Source organism: Hesperophylax consimilis, chromosome 24, assembly GCF_061612785.1.
Source record: "Hesperophylax consimilis isolate HC1 chromosome 24, BYU_Hcon_1.0, whole genome shotgun sequence".
Classification (NCBI taxonomy): domain Eukaryota; kingdom Metazoa; phylum Arthropoda; class Insecta; order Trichoptera; family Limnephilidae; genus Hesperophylax; species Hesperophylax consimilis.
In genome coordinates, this window is record NC_142859.1 from 16,041,197 (window position 1) to 16,061,492 (window position 20,296).

Sequence of the window (20,296 nt, forward strand, 5' to 3'; positions counted from 1 at the left end):
CTGAAGGACAGATCTGACCGGGGCGTCAGTGCATTATAAAAGTATTCCATTAGAATCTGGAGGACAGATCTGACCGGGGCGTCCATGCATTATAAAAGTACTCCATTAGAGTCTGAAGGACAGATCTGACCGGGGCGTCCATGCATTATAAAAGTATTCCATTAGAGTCTGAAGGACAGATCTGACCGGGGCGTCCATGCATTATAAAAGTATACCATTAGAGTCTGAAGGACAGATCTGACAGGGGCGTCCATGCATTATAAAAGTATTCCATTAGAATCTGAACGACAGATGCTTAGACTTGAGCGGCATAGATTACATTCAAAAAAGTCAATATGTATGAGATTTTTTCGTTCACATTTTAAAGTTTTAAAAAAGTATTGTATAAACGGCGTAAAAAGTGAAGTCACAGATGTCTTACTACTTACTAATTCCAAAAACAAAAGTAATGTGTTTTCTAAATAACTTATTCTTTCAAAAGTATGGACGTTTTATGTCAAAATGTTTCGGTGAATTTTTTTGCGAACCAATGTTAATTGTTAACCAATTTGTTAACTAATGTCATGTTTGATAATAAAATTGTATTATTTAGAAATATAAATGTTAATATAAAAACAATAAACTCATAGATAAATTTATCTTGTTTCTAAAAGGTTTTTCTTTTGGCAACAATTTAACAAATTAGAAATATATGGCAAATTTCAAATACCTCAGAATCGTGCAGAAATTCTATGATATTTCACCGTGTCGTTGTGACTTTTTTAAGGCGTGAGGGCTTAAGATGTATTTTTTTTTTGCTTTTCCGAATAAACAACGAACTTTTTTCTACCGTAATAATACAAAATCCCCGTTGAAAGTTTTATTTATTTTCTGGATAGCAACTGAGCTGGTTTTTCCGACCAATTGAAATATCTTTTTAATAAGATAAATTAATTAAAACCTTTGTAAGGATTCCCGCTAATAAAGCTTCGAAGAACCCCTACCGATCGCGTTCAATTCACAGTGAAAAACCTTATAATGAATCACAGTACTTTATTAAACCGTTAATCCATATTGAACCGATAATCAATACACTGTTAGCCAACAATGAATGCTGAAGATTTGTATGTTCTAAAATATTATTACTAAGGACGGGTTGTTTCACGGAATTTCAACAATTCATCAAATTTCAAAATTTATTTTCAAGTTTTGTGAAGGTCACAAAACTGAAATAATGACAGAACTTGAATATAACTTATTGATAAAGAATTTCTGCTGTGTAATTATTATTTTGTATCACCTTCCAAAGGGATTATCAAACCGTAGTAAAGCCACTTACAGACGATTTATTCATATTGCTTCTATGTATTATTTGTGAGGTGGGTATGGATACCGTCGCCCCAGGAAACATTTATTTGTTAACCAACACCTACCTATGTTTGGTGACTTAGCAGGGGTGTCCGGGATCATGGGGTGGGGTCTGTCCAGGTCTTATGGGCGGATACGTTTGCCCACTTACTGCGTGGCGGGCCGGATCAGGAGAGACTGGTTGAGGTCGACCTTTTGACTTCTCCACCCGGACTCTCTCTACTCATCGCCTTGCACAGCAGTGGGAAGGATGGATTCATACGTTCGTAACTCCTTGACACATTGACTCCCCAGATTCCTGATCACCCCTCATACCTTTTTTTCCTTTCAATAACTTTTTTTTCTTTAAAAAGACCCGTTACACAGCATCCCCAAAAATGACATACATTTTTATACATTTTACATTAGCTTCACGTCGTGTCATTTTGCTATTGTTTTTACCCCTATGATTTCAGAAAAAAAATTATGAAATTATTAATTGTTATTTTCCTGTAAAGTTTCCCTACTTCCTAGCATTGTTTAAATTTAACTAAATTGTAGTAATATAAATCTCTGGTAAATTCTGATTTATCCAGAGACCTGTTCTTCGTCTTCCGCTACAGAAAAATAATGAAAGGTTTGAACAGATGATTGAGAATTAGTTCAATGACTGTGAATAATTCAAAAGAAATATTCCGGAGGAGAAAGGCAGTCCGAAATTATAATATAAATAAAATGTCCTTGAATTGAAAATCATTGTTAGCAAAACAGGGTAATTAGATACTGTGAGGTGTCCTAGGCAATGTGATAAAACTGGCTAGTTTCGGGTCCAGCCATTATTGGTTTAGCCCAGGGAATTATGTTTGGTTTTGGATTCGAGGGGTTTCATTTTTAATCTTGTGGCCCGAATAGTTTTTAAGATGGCAGACAGTGCCGGATCAGATCAAATTACTAACAATTAAATTAAATTCAATATTAGCAACATCGAAAAATTGTCATGTCTGTTCAATATATCTCTAAATAGTTTAAAATAAAGTCGCTATCCGTGTCTGTTGTAATCTTTGTGCAATTATCTCTAATAGTATAAAATAAAGTCGCTATCCGTGTCTGTTGTCATGTCTGTGCAATATATCTCTAATAGTATAAAATAAAGTCACTATCCGTGTCTGTTGTAATGTTTGTGCAATTATCTCTAATAGTATAAAATAAAGTCGCTATCCGTGTCTGTTGTCATGTCTGTGCAATATATCTCTAATATTATAAAATAAAGTCGCTATTCATGAGTCTGTGCAATTTATCTCTAATAGTATAAAATAAAGTCACTGTCCGTGTCTGTTGTAATGTTTGTGCAATTATCTCTAATAGTATAAAATAAAGTCGCTATCCGTGTCTGTTGTCATGTCTGTGCAATATATCTCTAATATTATAAAATAAAGTCGCTATCCATGAGTCTGTGCAATTTATCTCTAATAGTATAAAATAAAGTCACTATCCGTGTCTGTTGTAATCTTTGTGCAATTATCTCTAATAGTATAAAATAAAGTCGCTATCCGTGTCTGTTGTCATGTCTGTGCAATATATCTCTAATAGTATAAAATAAAGTCACTATCCGTGTCTGTTGTAATGTTTGTGCAATTATCTCTAATAGTATAAAATAAAGTCGCTATCCGTGTCTGTTGTCATGTCTGTGCAATATATCTCTAATATTATAAAATAAAGTCGCTATCCATGAGTCTGTGCAATTTATCTCTAATAGTATAAAATAAAGTCACTATCCGTGTCTGTTGTAATCTTTGTGCAATTATCTCTAATAGTATAAAATAAAGTCGCTATCCGTGTCTGTTGTCATGTCTGTGCAATATATCTCTAATAGTATAAAATAAAGTCACTATCCGTGTCTGTTGTAATGTTTGTGCAATTATCTCTAATAGTATAAAATAAAGTCGCTATCCGTGTCTGTTGTCATGTCTGTGCAATATATCTCTAATATTATAAAATAAAGTCGCTATTCATGAGTCTGTGCAATTTATCTCTAATAGTATAAAATAAAGTCACTATCCGTGTCTGTTGTAATGTTTGTGCAATTATCTCTAATAGTATAAAATAAAGTCGCTATCCGTGTCTGTTGTCATGTCTGTGCAATATATCTCTAATATTATAAAATAAAGTCGCTATCCATGAGTCTGTGCAATTTATCTCTAATAGTATAAAATAAAGTCACTATCCGTGTCTGTTGTAATGTTTGTGCAATTATCTCTAATAGTATAAAATAAAGTCGCTATCCGTGTCTGTTGTCATGTCTGTGCAATATATCTCTAATATTATAAAATAAAGTCGCTATTCATGAGTCTGTGCAATTTATCTCTAATAGTATAAAATAAAGTCACTATCCGTGTCTGTTGTAATGTTTGTGCAATTATCTCTAATAGTATAAAATAAAGTCGCTATCCGTGTCTGTTGTCATGTCTGTGCAATATATCTCTAATATTATAAAATAAAGTCGCTATCCATGAGTCTGTGCAATTTATCTCTAATAGTATAAAATAAAGTCACTATCCGTGTCTGTTGTAATGTTTGTGCAATTATCTCTAATAGTATAAAATAAAGTCGCTATCCGTGTCTGTTGTCATGTCTGTGCAATATATCTCTAATATTATAAAATAAAGTCGCTATCCATGAGTCTGTGCAATTTATCTCTAATAGTATAAAATAAAGTCACTATCCGTGTCTGTTGTAATGTTTGTGCAATTATCTCTAATAGTATAAAATAAAGTCGCTATCCGTGTCTGTTGTCATGTCTGTGCAATATATCTCTAATATTATAAAATAAAGTCGCTATCCATGAGTCTGTGCAATTTATCTCTAATAGTATAAAATAAAGTCACTATCCGTGTCTGTTGTAATGTTTGTGCAATTATCTCTAATAGTATAAAATAAAGTCGCTATCCGTGTCTGTTGTCATGTCTGTGCAATATATCTCTAATATTATAAAATAAAGTCGCTATCCATGAGTCTGTGCAATTTATCTCTAATAGTATAAAATAAAGTCACTATCCGTGTCTGTTGTAATGTTTGTGCAATTATCTCTAATAGTATAAAATAAAGTCGCTATCCGTGTCTGTTGTCATGTCTGTGCAATATATCTCTAATAGTATAAAATAAAGTCACTATCCGTGTCTGTTGTAATGTTTGTGCAAGTATCTCTAATAGTATAAAATAAAGTCGCTATCCGTGTCTGTTGTCATGTCTGTGCAATATATCTCTAATATTATAAAATAAAGTCGCTATCCATGAGTCTGTGCAATTTATCTCTAATAGTATAAAATAAAGTCACTATCCGTGTCTGTTGTAATCTTTGTGCAATTATCTCTAATAGTATAAAATAAAGTCGCTATCCGTGTCTGTTGTCATGTCTGTGCAATATATCTCTAATAGTATAAAATAAAGTCACTATCCGTGTCTGTTGTAATGTTTGTGCAATTATCTCTAATAGTATAAAATAAAGTCGCTATCCGTGTCTGTTGTCATGTCTGTGCAATATATCTCTAATATTATATAATAAAGTCGCTATCCATGAGTCTGTGCAATTTATCTCTAATAGTATAAAATAAAGTCACTATCCGTGTCTGTTGTAATGTTTGTGCAATTATCTCTAATAGTATAAAATAAAGTCGCTATCCGTGTCTGTTGTCATGTCTGTGCAATATATCTCTAATATTATAAAATAAAGTCGCTATCCATGAGTCTGTGCAATTTATCTCTAATAGTATAAAATAAAGTCACTATCCGTGTCTGTTGTAATGTTTGTGCAATTATCTCTAATAGTATAAAATAAAGTCGCTATCCGTGTCTGTTGTCATGTCTGTGCAATATATCTCTAATATTATAAAATAAAGTCGCTATCCATGAGTCTGTGCAATTTATCTCTAATAGTATAAAATAAAGTCACTATCCGTGTCTGTTGTAATGTTTGTGCAATTATCTCTAATAGTATAAAATAAAGTCGCTATCCGTGTCTGTTGTCATGTCTGTGCAATATATCTCTAATAGTATAAAATAAAGTCGCTATCCGTGTCTGTCTGTTTGTGGGCTTAGTTCTTATAAACTAAGCAACGTATTTTGATGTATTTTCAATATCATTTAGAGGATTTTTTCCGGAAGGTTTATATATACAATACATGAAAATTACATTTATAATAAATTATATTTATAGAAAGTAGAGATCAAGTCGTAAAAAAATATTTTCGGGCGCTTACATTGCCAACACTGGCTAAACCTTATGAGATACATCAAAATAATGTACTACGGAATTGTATATCTTTAACAGGCCTATAGAAAAATTTGCTATAGTGAATGTATGTATATCTCCTTAGGATAACCGCCAGCAATTCCGGGTAGACGTCAGCTAGTGAATAAATAAATATAAGTATCTCATAATTTGGTCTCCTAATAATGAACTATAAGAGGAATAGAACCCACGACGCGACTGCGATGCCTTGAAGGGAACTCAACGCATTTGTTAAATTAGCACCCAACCTTTATGTACCTTAATGCACTTATTTTTAAAGACAACACGAGCAGAATTTCATTTGTAGTATAATACGTCGACTCGTTTTCTGGATTAAGGTTTCATTAAATCAGTAAATAAAATGGTCAGGATTTACCCACGCTGTTTTTAACGCTGTAACCTGATTATTCAGTGCGGGTATAAACTATGCGCCTCTTGATTAAATTCAGACAAAGGATACACTGTAATGTACAACATCAACAAATAAGAAATTACGAAGCGTCGAATAAAATGTAATGTTTGATTTGGTTAGGTTAGGTAATGTCAGTTTTATACTATTACAAAATTTTAAATGGTCCCGATTGACAATGCTCTTTAGAAACCGGCATACTCAGCAATATAAACTGTGCGCCTCAACGTCATATAAAACAAATGAAGTACTATAAAACAAGCAATTACAACGAATACATTAATTAATTTAATCAAATAGTTTATAACTATTATAGGATAGATTGGGTATTGTTAGGTTAGGTTACCCCACGGGAACATTGATTATTCAGTACCTAGTACTCTAGTCAGATCTCGAACGTTCAACTAAACGCTGCTGTTTAAATAACCTCCTCGTATCGGCACCTCTCCGCCTTTATGTTTGCCTGGTACGAGCCAAAGCTTTGCTGACGTTATAAATAAAATATTCAACCACACAACGTGGCATTCCAGTACAGGGTTGAAATGAAAAAGTATTTAAATATCTTATAAAACTTGATTATTTTTTCCTGAATGTGGAGAGAGTGTAATCCTATAAAGTATATCATACATACTGATGAGAAAGTACAATAAAAGATATTTTCTAATGTATTTTTTAAAACCCAAAAACAAGAGCGGTTTGAGTGTTTGCAATCTGTTAGCCATATGTTGATAACAGTTTGTCTAGTCTATACTTAGTAATAGGATAAATCATTGAAGAAATGTATATTACGTTTCTACAGCGCCCTTGAGGTGATTTTTCACAAAAACGATGCTATACAAATCATTCAAATATTATTATTATTAACGTGTCCAAAATGTACAGGATTTTCCAATAAAGGTCTTATTTTGAATGGCGCGCTATTTCAGTAGATGTTACTTTTGAAGCTGTCATTTTTGACATTTGACAAGTAGAAACTACGCCATTAATAAAAATGGAACGATACACGCTTCAACAATGCATTGAAATTATTAAAATTCACTTGAGTGAATCAAATGCAAATCATCTTGAGTGATGAGGCTCATTTCCACCTCGGTGGCTTCGTCAACAAGCAAAATTGTCGCATTTGGGGCTAGGAAAACCCAAGAGTTATTGTTGAAAAGCCTCTATCCTCAACGGGTGACTGTTTGGTGCGGTTTATGGTCTGGCGGAGTCATTGGACCTTACTTTTTCGAAAATGAGGCTGGAGCAACGGTTACGGTGAATGGATTGCGCTATCGAGAGATGATTAATGATTTTTGATTACCAGAATTGGATGGTATTGATCTGGACAACGTTTACTTTTAAAAAAACAGCGCTACGTGCCACACAAGCAACGAAACCATTAATCTTTTACGATTGAATATCAAAATAACACCTCTTATTGGAAAACCCTGTATATGACCGATGTCGCTATAATGTCCCGAGACGCGAACATATCTGTGATCTAGGAGGTTTTGACATATCTCGCCTAACGTCTATCGGCATCGGATACGAGATATTTCGAGGAGAAGAATAAACATCAAATGAGTCAAATGTACAGTTTGAGGAATTCGAAGGTTCCTGCCTATTTGTTTGAAAGATGCATTGGTCCCGTGACTCTCACACACATACAGTATACGCCAAAGAGAGCATTTAATTATTCGCCCTAGACATAAAGCAAATGTATTTGAGGGTAGTTACAGTTATTCCTCAACAAAACTTTGGAATGAAATACTACTGTCTTTTCGATAATGTACCTACACTGCACAGTCAGCCGCACAAAACAAATTGATAGCATTTATTTATAAATGCCTATTGAAAGGGATACTTACCTCTTTGTGTTAGTTATGTAGTATTGTTATTTAGTGCAGTTATTTCTCTCTAGTAAAGATGGTTTTGAGAATTAGTCATAGATGGCAGTGCACATCGGTTTCCGAATGGTTCCGAATTCATACGAAGGGTGGCCGATTGATAGGCTGGGAGCTCATTTGTATTTTATTGCTCCACGAGAATAATTTATAAAAATGTATTAAAAATAATTTATAAATGACTCAAACAGAGTGGACGTGTGTTCAGTAAGACTTTTATTATGGTTATTATGATAATAAACTTTTTAAAATCTAGAATGAATTATTGAAGACTCACTCGAGTTCATTTAACTATTAATCACAGTTATTTTGTAATTATATTTTTAATTTGAGTTTTAATTTATTTTTATTTTTATTTCATTTAAATTATCTATCATGTATATTTATTTATATATTAGATGGTATGCTAAAAACCAGCTGCATTCCGCGTTATTTTTGATAGAGTTGTAAATCCTTACGTAGAAATGTAAAATAATTTAGTTACAAATAAATATTTATATTATTATTGTATTTGAAACAGAAAAAAGTAAATGGTAAAATTAATTAATGTAAATTATTTCATTTCCGATGTGACGTAAGTTATATAGTAAAATTCAAAGATACACCATTCATATTATCTTCAGTATTTATAATGAGTTATGCCGCCGTTCTTATGATAGTTGGTAGCGTAATGGTCAACCCTTCAAAGCAGTTGATCGGGATTTTTATTTTATCAATAACTGATGTTTACCCGGCGTTGCTCGGAGATATGAATGGTTTGGACAAGTTTTGAAAAAACAGTAATTTTCCGTGAATAATATTTGTTTCACTTGATCGTGACATGCCTTCTGCGGGTGTCCCCGACTTACTCTACATCGTTTATTCTTCTTACAGAATGTTTTTAATATTTTTTTATTGAATTGTGTTCAATGGTGTTGTGTCGGCAGTTACTTAGCGTAAAGATGTTTTCAACATAATAAGTTTTTTTTCGCGTCCCGCTACCATTTGCTCCACGGACCGGAACCGGTCCGCGGACCGGAGTTTGGGGACCACTGATCTAGTCCACTAGTCCTTAAAGCAATGTTTTGTAAGATCTTGTCTCATCGGGGCAAAAATTATACTAATTGGGCTATTGCCGCTTTTTTAATCTTTGAATAAATAACATTATCTTCAATTAATGATTTCCCATATTTTTTGGCAGTTATCTTTTTGGTGTGCTTGCAAAGTTCTACCCAAATATTTTGACAATATAGATGGTGTTTTGGATATACTTATTCGACCATACTTTTTTATTTGATTTTATGTGTGTCGACAGTGTTTTGCTTTGACTCAAAGCTTCATAAGGGCTTATAAACAACTAAGCCATACTCAAAGCAAATCCCGTATCTACGTAATCAACAACATTAAAACATAACTTCTAAGGTAGTGGTTCACCTTAAAAACTATATATAGCATCTAGTTAGTTAAACACCGTCTTAAAAGCAAACAAAAATGTTATTGAAAATTAAAAAAAAAAAAAATCTGTGGATCTAATGACGTATTTGTTGTTGTTATTTGTATTCGTCAAGATTGCTGTGAAAGCTGCCGGTTTGCCATTAAAATGTTTTTTTCTTTAATTATGAAAAAATATAAATTACTCTCTTTTTACTGAATATACACACTTAATTCAGAAGAATAGTAGGTACTTATTTACGTTAAATTAAATGTTTTACTCCACCATACGTGACGCCATTGTGAACTTCTTAAGATTGCTGAGGCAGCAACCGGCTGGATGCCGCTGATTCAGCACATAATTTAAACCATTGAATTTTCTTTAAAAAAAACAGCTCATCTCTAATTTGAATTTAATTCAGAAAGCATCATATATTTATTAAATTTGACACAGTCGGTATTTCGGTTCCGGGTACAAACGAGTTTAAGCACAGCTTTCATCCCTGGCCACACAATATCCGGTCTGATATCGCCATGGAAGCGCGCTATGGTCTGAATATTAAATGGTCCCAGAGCAACAGAAGCTGCAAACACAGATGAATCTGAGTGAGATGAAGGGAGCTAGTGATATTATATAAGAAATACACAGCTGCAGAATTTACAAGATAAGATTGCAGAGATTGTGGCGTGACGTGTGAAATTTAAATCTTTGTTTTATTATTTACAATTTAGGTATTTCATCATACCTTCACAACCGAGCTGTCGGGAAAAATATGGATCAAAATATACAGGTTTTTTATCTTTTTTTATTTTGTGTAACACTGCACTTGAGCGCCTCTCACTGTAAAGGCGGGGGAGCTATGTCGTCACCCAGTCGGGCAGCGTTGAGAGGGGAGTTAGGGTAGAGGCTGCAGGATTTGCAGGAAGGGCTTTATTAATGCGGGTCTTTAAAAAGCCTTGATTATGTGAAGGAAAAACAGATGCCGGTAGCTCGTTCCACACATTAGCCGTCTTACACAAAAACGAGTCAAAGAAATGGCTCATTCTCTTAGAGCAGGATCCGTTAAACACCCGTACAACAGACTCAGCATGCCCACAATGCGTCTGTACATTAGAGATGGCATTTAATCTGTTAACAATGAATTGTCAATCAGACGGACCACCCTCCTTTCAACAGAACCCAGTAGGTTCATCAAGTATTGTTAGGGCTCCAGTCCAGAGGTGGCTGCCAAATTCCATTTCCAAGCGTTCTTAAGATTTGTATAGATAAATAAGACGCCCAGTTTCTTGGCAGCCAGATTTTCTCGATTTTCTATAGAGCCCCGATACTTGAGCCGGTCTGACATACTTACTCCAAGCATTTCAATGGAGTATTTATTGGGGAGGGTGCTTCCATCAAATTGCACCAGACAAAAATGATCTCCCTCTTTGCTGAAATCAGACACACTTGAGACGTTGAAACTGACCAGGTTGACCTTACCCAGAAGCAAATCTTCTCAAGATCCGGCGCCTTTCTAAGGGAGCCTAAATCATTTTGAGATCACTGGAGTTAATGGAGGGCGGATAATCCGCCTGGGCTGCTGGTTTTGTTGTATTAAATATAAATATATTAATGTCATCTTCTATTTTGTTGATTGGACATAAGATTGATGTGTTTAACCTTTAAAAGTAAATCCAGTTGTAGATTCTCGCAGAAACGCCCTGACGAGAGACCACCAGTCAGAATCAAATCATTGCTTGAAATGGCTTTAGCCATGTTTGGTGACTATTTCTGAAAACCTAGGCACTTCCTTACCACCCTTTTCCCCATCTCATTCCATTTCTCACTCCCCGTCAGTCTCACAACATACCCCAATTTGGGGATACTCTAGTCCAGAGGTTCCCAAACTTTTTTGCCCTGTAGACCACTTCCCAAATTTTTTTTCCGTAGACCCCCTGCCTGCCGAATATTGAATTTTCCTAAAACTATTAACGTCCCATGTGATAATCATTTATTTTTTTAGTAAAAATTTTCCCTTCCCTTCCCATTGTGCAGACAGAAGCACTCTTGTGGGGTATTACACCAAATGAAAATGAAGCAGGATAAGCAACGGGAATTTCTTTCTGTAGCTAGCCCTACAAAACTGCCCCTTAAGTTCTTTGTCAGTGCTTGTTCCGGTCAGTTCTTCTTGTCACGTGATATCCGATTCTTCAACGTTGCATTTCCATAGTCAAAATGTCCTCAAACTTAGTTTAAAAGTCCGTGTGAAGTGCATTTAAATATTGAACGTCATTATTACCCTGGACGTTTTTCAAAAACAAGTTGGGGAACTAGGAAAATTCGCGGCTTCCAATGTGCGATGTTTTGCTTGAATATATTAATTCTGACGAGAAAAGGAACGTAGACTCTATTTATATACCTCAATTAACAACTTTACGAAATATAAAAATACAAATATAAAATATAAAGTAATTTCTCAGTCTAATTATATTTGTGTTAAGTCTATTGTGTCATATACGGAACTCCTAAATGTTGACTTGAGTTAATGGGTATGTACCCCCATTTGAATCTCGTGGACCCCCAAATTTTTTTCTCTCTTACATAGACCCCCAGCATACCGATATCGACCCCTGGGGGTCCATATAGACCACTTTGGGAACCTCTGCTCTAGTCCAACGGGCCCTTGACGGTAAAATTGGGAGCAGTTGCGTCGTAATCAAATAAATAAACCTGTTTTCAAACATATACAGTGTGTTAAAGGACGTTCTTGATTTAATCTAACCAGTGATATCTGACATTATTATAACTTCTGCCTTTTTTGTCCTTTAAATGAAATTAGTCAAAAAGAAAAAATTTTGAAACATTTTAATTTTTGTAACGTGATATCTAATGTAAAATGTTTTTAAATACTGAAGACAATATTAGTGATTTTTTCAAACGAAAATCTGAAACAGAAAAATCAGAAAAGGAAACAGTCACATCTGGGACTTGAACCCAGGAAATGTTTTTTTTATATCGATGCGTTGTATATTTTTGATGAAATGATGGCAATTTAAAAGAAAAAGAATCAGTAAACAGCGTTTTGTTATTTACAATAATGAAAATGAAATTTCAAGAAAATCGCCAAATAATGAATTTGTTCCTCAACTGGTATGTTGAGTCTGGTTGTAAAGTCTGAAAATATTCTTCCAGTGCTGACAATTTATTCCGGCATAACATATTATGTATATCGATAGAGAAGAAAATTTGGAGGATCTGTTATTTATTCATTCGGGATTTTTCATAAAGCAAGTTTAAATTTATTATATTACATAGTGCATTCAAATTAACATAAAAGTAATAATATACATAACAATAGTAATTCCCATCAGTACAAAAACTTCTAAAAAGTACAGAAGAGAGAAAAAGGTATTAATACCTGCCGGGAGTAATTTTAAAAAATCAACATAAAAGAAGAAGTTTATTATAAGTTTACTTTAAAAATTTCGTCACAGATTATACAATATAATAATTTTAGCGAAACAAAACATTCGAAATTTATGATTTATTGTTTAGAATGGAATAATTAATAAAATGGTTGTTTTTAAATGATTGAACAAAGAACAACTCAGGAAGTCTCGTGTTACAATTTGATACGCGGAACGTTATTAGCTTAGTTAAATCAGGTACATCCGTTAATATATATATTTTACATAAATGAACGTTTTAAATTGTATACTATATAACATCCGTTGTAATCCAAATATAAATAACCTACTTCGACAAATATGATTTAAGATTTTCACGGCCAAAAGTATTTTTGGTATTTGTTTTAGGGGTGTTATGCCGTTTTGCGCTAACTCCTTCTTTAGCCAACGTTTCGGACAGCATTGCATTGTCCATCATCAGGGCAGATGTGTTATTTTGATAAATAACACATTTCGTAAATAACACATCTGCCCTGATGATGGACACTGCAATGCTGTCCGAAACATTGGCTAAAGAAGCAGTTAGCGCAACACGGCATAACACCCCAAAAACAAATAACAAAAAAACCAATATAATACATTATACCCAACCATATACCAACCATATACCCAACCATATAATACATTATAATGTATAGTATTCTCATCATTATCAATTTCTTTCTATTCTATATTTTGTTTCACCAAGATAAGTATTATTGGATATCATTTTTGAAATTTTTTCATAGCGCTATCTAATAAAACATAGCACATCAAGGGTGCTATGTTTTATTAAAAGGCAATCGGGTATAAAACAATAATTTTCATACATTTTTTTAAACTCCCGAAGTTACAGGTTTTTATGTTAGTCCTGCATCCTCAACAGCTACATAATTTGAGTCTACCTGAGATATATCGTAGCGTTAAGCAGTTTCGATCTGAAGTTTTATCGCCAGTCGGAAAACGCACGGAGGAAATTTCGCGGAAAAATAAATCGAAAATATTTATTTTTCAGGAACACGCTCGCTGAAGGAACTTTTATTGCTTGATTCTGCAAAACACAATGAAAACGGAAACCGTTTTCTTTGCTTTCTTTTAATAAATATATTAATAGGTATGGTTTTTGAAACGTTAGTTTTTCGTGTGGTTCTTTGAGTTTCCGGAGTTACGAGGTCGTAGCTTGAAAATATTCAAATACGAAACGTTTAATAAAATAGTATAAAATATAGGCACTATCCTCGTCTGTCTGTTTGTGCGCTTAATTCTTATAAACTACGCAACGGATTTTCAATATCATGAGAATTTCTTCCGGAAGGTTTATATATATAATATATGCACACGGGCATTAGCCTAGTGTGGTATTTAAAAAAATGTCAAAAAATGTAACATGTAAACTTTTATTGGATATGTAACTACTATAATAATAAATTTGCAAATATAGACACTCATGCTGACATATTCACTGCTAGTTACTATCACTACAGAACTTCATTGTATCACATTCTAACTCATATTCACGACTGTTAAATTGATTGTACCTAATATTTTAATATTACTTGCGTGGCAACTTTTCCTTATCCCTCTCCTCCCCTTTCCCGTTCCAACCTAAGTATATTCAAGTATAGTTATAATCACTTTTATTTATTGCTGTTTATGGTAGGCATATTATAGGTTTATCGTTTGTTGAATTTACATTCGTATTATTATTTTTCTTTTTGTTGCTTTATTCTGTTTTTTTTTCTATTTTTATTAAATATTCTAGTTTACAGGTTATTTTTTTATATGTTTCTGAATATCTATCTGTGAACATTAATAATTGGTCTGTTTTTTCGGTATCCTCTTATGTATATTGTTTTACTAAGACTGTTTATCTTCCTCAAATAAATAAAAAAAGAAGAGAAAGATCACTGTCTAGAAATGATTTCGAAGGACTCCGTATAAAGCCCAGACAACGCCGGGGACTTAAGTCAGTATGATAATAAAACATATAAATGGATTGCAGGAGTGCTTTTGTTACCGAAATAACGTCAATTTTCTTTCACTCTTGAGTGATTTTTTTTCAAGAATGGAATTCTCTCGGGAATGGATGATTAGTTTCACAGTTCCAGAGAGAAACCGTTAAAATTTTGGGGAATTTTTTAATTAAATAAAATCAATTTGATTATACTATGACGTCATTATGCGTTACTACGCTACTAAGACCCTTGTATTGGCGCCCTGTACATATGGACTAAGGCCCTTAGTACGAACATATCGTTTTGGCGTCAAATCATAAAGTGAATAGTTTAAATCATCATAGAAAATTCATTCGTCAAAATACATATAAAATAAAAAAACATTTGATGATACCTTTGCAATAAGCTCGAAGGATCGTTCCCAAAATTATGTTAACTGCTTTTATATGGGACAATTAATTTCCACGCATCTACTAAACTCGACGGAGAGTGCCCTCAGTATTTTAAATCAGGTCTTCTGGAACATAAGACAAGCCCAGATTGGAATAAAGGACAAAAAAGACTCATCCGTCGCAATCGGGGCCACAAAGTATGTCATATTCAAGATGCTTTACTATTGAAACGAATGTTAATAATACTAAACTCTTGAAATAATGTTCCGCGATCCATTTTAAATCACACATCAATCCTTTTTGTCTGCGCTTTTATGAACACGTCTTTCGACATCGCGATAATACATTCCTTTTTTACTAAAATCTTAACCAGAAACCTATCAATTCATTTGTTAAGGGCCTGTAGTCCCGTATTTACCCGGATTACGTATATTTTTAAGAAATACTTAGTAAAATAGGAGTATTTCACATCAGTAAGTTTTTTCTGGGCATTTATACTGCCGTAACTGGCTTGTGTAGGATTCAAAATGTCTTGTACAAATTAACTACATCAGTTTTCTTTCAAATCGGTTCACTTCTAGGGATTCTCTAATCAGTGATCTACCCCGATTCACGCCTTGTAGGGCCCAATTAATGAAAGGCTGTATTTTATTTGCCGTACTGCCTGCTGCGAGGGGTTGAGAGTGCCACTTACCTCCTTATTGGAACTACGGCGGTTCCGAAAGCCTTTATTCCAAATATTTAACCCGGAATCCCGAAACAATTGCCCAAGACCCGGAAATTTCAACTCTGACCTGGACGGGTCTGAAATCTCAAGCTGCCGTTAGCTGGTACTTTTAAGACCTACCATTTATTTCTATTCAGTTTCCAATTAAATGCAAGGAAAAAAACGTGGTATTAAATCATTGCAGACAAAAGAAAAATGTGAAACAGAAAATGATTCGGCCGCATCTGAGAATTTAACCCGGACCTTTGCCTCGCCGGGGAAGTGCACCGGCTACTGAGGTAATGTTTAATTGTATCATTCTTTCCACTGAGAGCAGCAAACTTAATTTTATCAGGAATAAAATCGGGCCAAAGGCACTGCTTGAGGAGTATTCAATTTTTTTATTGAATACTCTTCAGTCAGTGAGGATGAGTATTCAATATTTTTAGTATTGATAAACTTAGTGAATAAACCCTCGGAAATTCTTAAATTTAATCATTAAATAATTTATACAATATTAACTACTCTCATACGAAAAATGTAAGAAAAAAAACTGAAAAAATTCAGTCACATCTGGGAATTCAAGTCAGGATCTTGTCGGGGAAGTGCTTTAACCATTGAATTAATTCGACCATATCAACTTTGTTACTTTGAATTGTTTTATATTGATATTTAGTTTGTGGAGTGTAATTTGAGAATGATGGGTATTTACTGTCAAAATTTTCTACCGAAATTCTTTTTTCAATTTTCAAAGTACCTACAGTAGACAAAATGTATCAAAAATATTCAATACTTCAAATTTACAAAGAAATACAGTCAAATACTCATAATTTGCAATTCAATACATCAGCAAGATACCAGAAAACTATTAAAATCCCAAAATTTAACACTTATCTCATTCAAAATACCTATCTTTATGTAGGCATAATTTATTTTAATAACCTTTCATTAAATTTTAAAAATATCGAAAATATTCAGGAATTTCACCTTAAATTAAAAAATTACCTTAAACTATTATAAGTCCAAAATACGTTCACTACTTACATCTAGAAGTAATATTGTTTAAATCTTGTGTTGTTTCTTAATAATTTATTTACCTCAATATCTACATATATATAATTGAACTAGAATTCCCTCACCAAACACAAGATTATTGTCTCTTTATGGTGAGGAAAGGCTACTTTAATTTCTATTGTTTTATATCTTTTTTATATCCTGTATACTTATCTATGTAAAAAAATATTTTTTTCAAATATTAAATAAATAAAAAAAAATAAAAAAAATATTAAAATTAGTTCTAAACCTTGTTTAACACCTTCACAAATTCACAGTTCACTAATATAACACTTGCAACCCTTCCCTCGAACAATGATGCAATTACCTGCATTAGATTCGTATTCACTACATATAAAGATAATACCATATTTTTCTATCAACTCCATCATTATATGACCGATTTGCTTTTTGGAGATTGACAAAGGCGTCAATTTTTTTGTTTTTGTTTTTTACGAGTATTTGAAGATTGCCGCAACAGGTTCAACTTTAAAACCTTCTTAAACGATATTATAAAGAGATCATAAAATTTTTGACTTACCTTTGACCTCCCCTGCACATGTCTCCCTCCATTGAGCTGCAGCCAGGCATCCCACCGCCTCCTGTAGAGGGTCAGCGTGTTCCACTGGTTGGGAATCACTGGACTATCGGACCGGACAACGCCGGGGCCCGAGCCGCAGTCGAATCTGAAACAAAATGAGAGATCTCGGAATTATTTTGGATGAAAAACTAAATTTCACCAATCATATCCACCAAATTGTAAATAAAGGTATGAAAACACTAGGCTTCGTATTAAGAACAACTAAAAACTTTAATTCCATACAAGCCATTAAACTGTTATACATATCTTTAGTTAGAAGCATAATTGAATACAACTCAGTAGTTTGGTCTACCTCTTACAAAATTCACATAATAACATTGAGCGAATACAAAAAAAAATTCTACGTTTTAAAAATTTTAAATTAAATATCCCACTTGAAGACTTACAAAATCATTTCTTATTAAATATTATAAATATACACACATTGGAAGACAGGCGTAAAATAAACGACTTAACTTTTTTATTCAAAATTCTAAACTCTAAGGACGGGTTGTTTCGGAGGATTTGAACAATTCATCAAATTTCAATGTTGATTTCCGGGTTCTGTGAAAGTCCTATTCAAGTTCTGTTATTATATTAGCATAGGGTAGTTGCTTGACAGAACTGAAATAAAAACAGAACTTGAAAAAATCTTTCACAGAACCTTAAAATTAACTTTGAAATTTGAAGAATTGTTCAAATTCTCCGAAACAACCCGTCCTTAATTCAACTGTTGCAAACTTCTGTAACTCATAAACTTACGAATACCTACAATAACAACACGACAAAATACACTATTCCACTGCAACACACATAAGCCCAATTACATCGGGAACTTCCCAATACAACGGTTTCACACTATGGGAAACTAATACTTTGGTGATGTCGATATATTTAATATTAACTTTGCGAATTTTGTGGATTACGTAAAAGACTTATTTCAACACTATTCCTAAATGGAAGTTAAATTTTTGTAAACCAGTCAAATTGCTGTATTTTTTAATTTATTTCTTGTTATTTTTAATTTTGTTTCTTGCGTATATTATTTTTTAATGTAATTTTATTTTTATTATTTCTTTCTTATGTTTAAAAAATGATAATAAAATTGTACCACCTACATGTAAAAGCCCTCTAGGCGTTAAATAAATAAAACATTATAAACTAAAAAAAAATGTTTTGAACAGCAAATCACTTTTTGGTTTGACTTACTCGTATTAATGAAAAGTAAAACAATTATTTAAAACGTTTTTTTATGTTATGACAGACTGGTTTCATTTAGCACAATCATATTCAGGGTTAAAAATAAACATAAACACTTTCATTTTGTACCCTCAAGTTGCTTGTGCTAAACGAAACCGGTTGGTCATAACAAATTAAATAGATAAAATTTAGTTGTTATAAACAAAGTAATTGTTTCATTTTCATTAAAAATGGTTTTTTATTGTACGCTAAATCCTGTAGTTTAAAGATGCTGAAAGGGTAAACAGAAAAAAGTATAAAAAAGTAAAAGTGTATCCATTTATCAGAAGAAAGGTCAATCTTCCTTACTTGTGAAATGTCTCATTTAATGATGATTAACGACATCAGTTTACTTTCAAATTGGTATTGATCACACTTCTAGTAATTATCGGTTCGGTGAATACACATGGCAAAATAAGAAAACCGCAATAGTTAACAGTTAAACAACATTTATGTACATAAAACCTTTTTGTTTTAACCCCCGTCACATTTGGTAGTCGATTGACAGTCGATGACATAGTAATAAAACCGCAATAGTTGCATACATGTACATAAAACCTTGTTGTTTTAACCCCCGTCACATTTGGTAGTCGATTGACAGTCGATGACATAGTAATAAAACCGCAATAGTTGCATACATGTACATAAAACCTTGTTGTTTTAACCCCCGTCACATTTGGTAGTCGATTGACAGTCGATGACATAGTAATAAAACCGCAATAGTTGCATACATGTACATAAAACATTGTTGTTTTAACCTCCGTCACATTTGGTAGTCGATTAACAGTCGATGACATAGTAATAAAACCGCAATAGTTGCATACATGTACATAAAACCTTGTTGTTTTAACCCCCGTCACATATGACAGTCGAAGAAATAGTAATAAAACCGCAATAGTTGCATACATGTGCATAATACCTAGATGTTTTAACCCCCGTCACATTCGGTAGTCTATTGACAGTCGATGACATAGTAATAAAACCGCAATAGTTGCATACATGTACATAAAACCTTGTTGTTTTTTAACCCCCGTTACATTTGACAGTCGAAGACATAGTAATAAAACCTCAAGAGTTGCATACATGTGCACAAAACCTAGTGGTTTTAACCCCCGTCACATTTGACAGTCAAAGACATAGTAATAAAACCTCAAGAAATGCATACATGTGCATAAAACCTAGTGGTTTTAACCCCCGTCACATTTGATAATCGATGACAAAATAAGAAAACGGCGACAGTTGCGTATATGTAAATAAAACCTATTTGTTTTACCCCCATCATATTTGATAGTTATAGACGGTCGACGACAAAATAAAAAAACGCCAACAGTTACACATATGTACATAAATCGTAATTTTTTTAACCCCTGTCACATTTGACATACCTATTCACCAAATAGAAAAAAAGTCGATTTTGATGATCAACAAATCTACCCGATAATATTAATATATTATCAATGTAAACAACTCTGGCGGCTAGACGCGCTAGTGTAGCATGTTAACGTTGACATTCTTTTCAATGACGGCAAATTGAATTTATTTAGTGCTTAGTTGCGGTGTTTTGCACTTTCTAATTTGTATTTCAATGAATAATCGTAAAAAAATGTATGTAAAAAATTACCGAAA

At 33.2% G+C, this 20,296-nt stretch overlaps 1 protein-coding gene across 1 annotated transcript in view; it reads right to left on the minus strand.

Moving 5' to 3' along the window:
• The window catches only part of SP2353 (EGF like, fibronectin type III and laminin G domains protein pikachurin), a 400,085-nt gene that overhangs the window by 153,368 nt on the left and 226,421 nt on the right, over positions 1–20,296 (minus strand). The window contains exon 6 of the mRNA XM_089646527.1: positions 17,393–17,537. Coding sequence (XP_089502653.1) covers positions 17,393–17,537 — 145 coding nt within the window. The remainder of the gene's footprint in view (positions 1–17,392; positions 17,538–20,296) is intronic.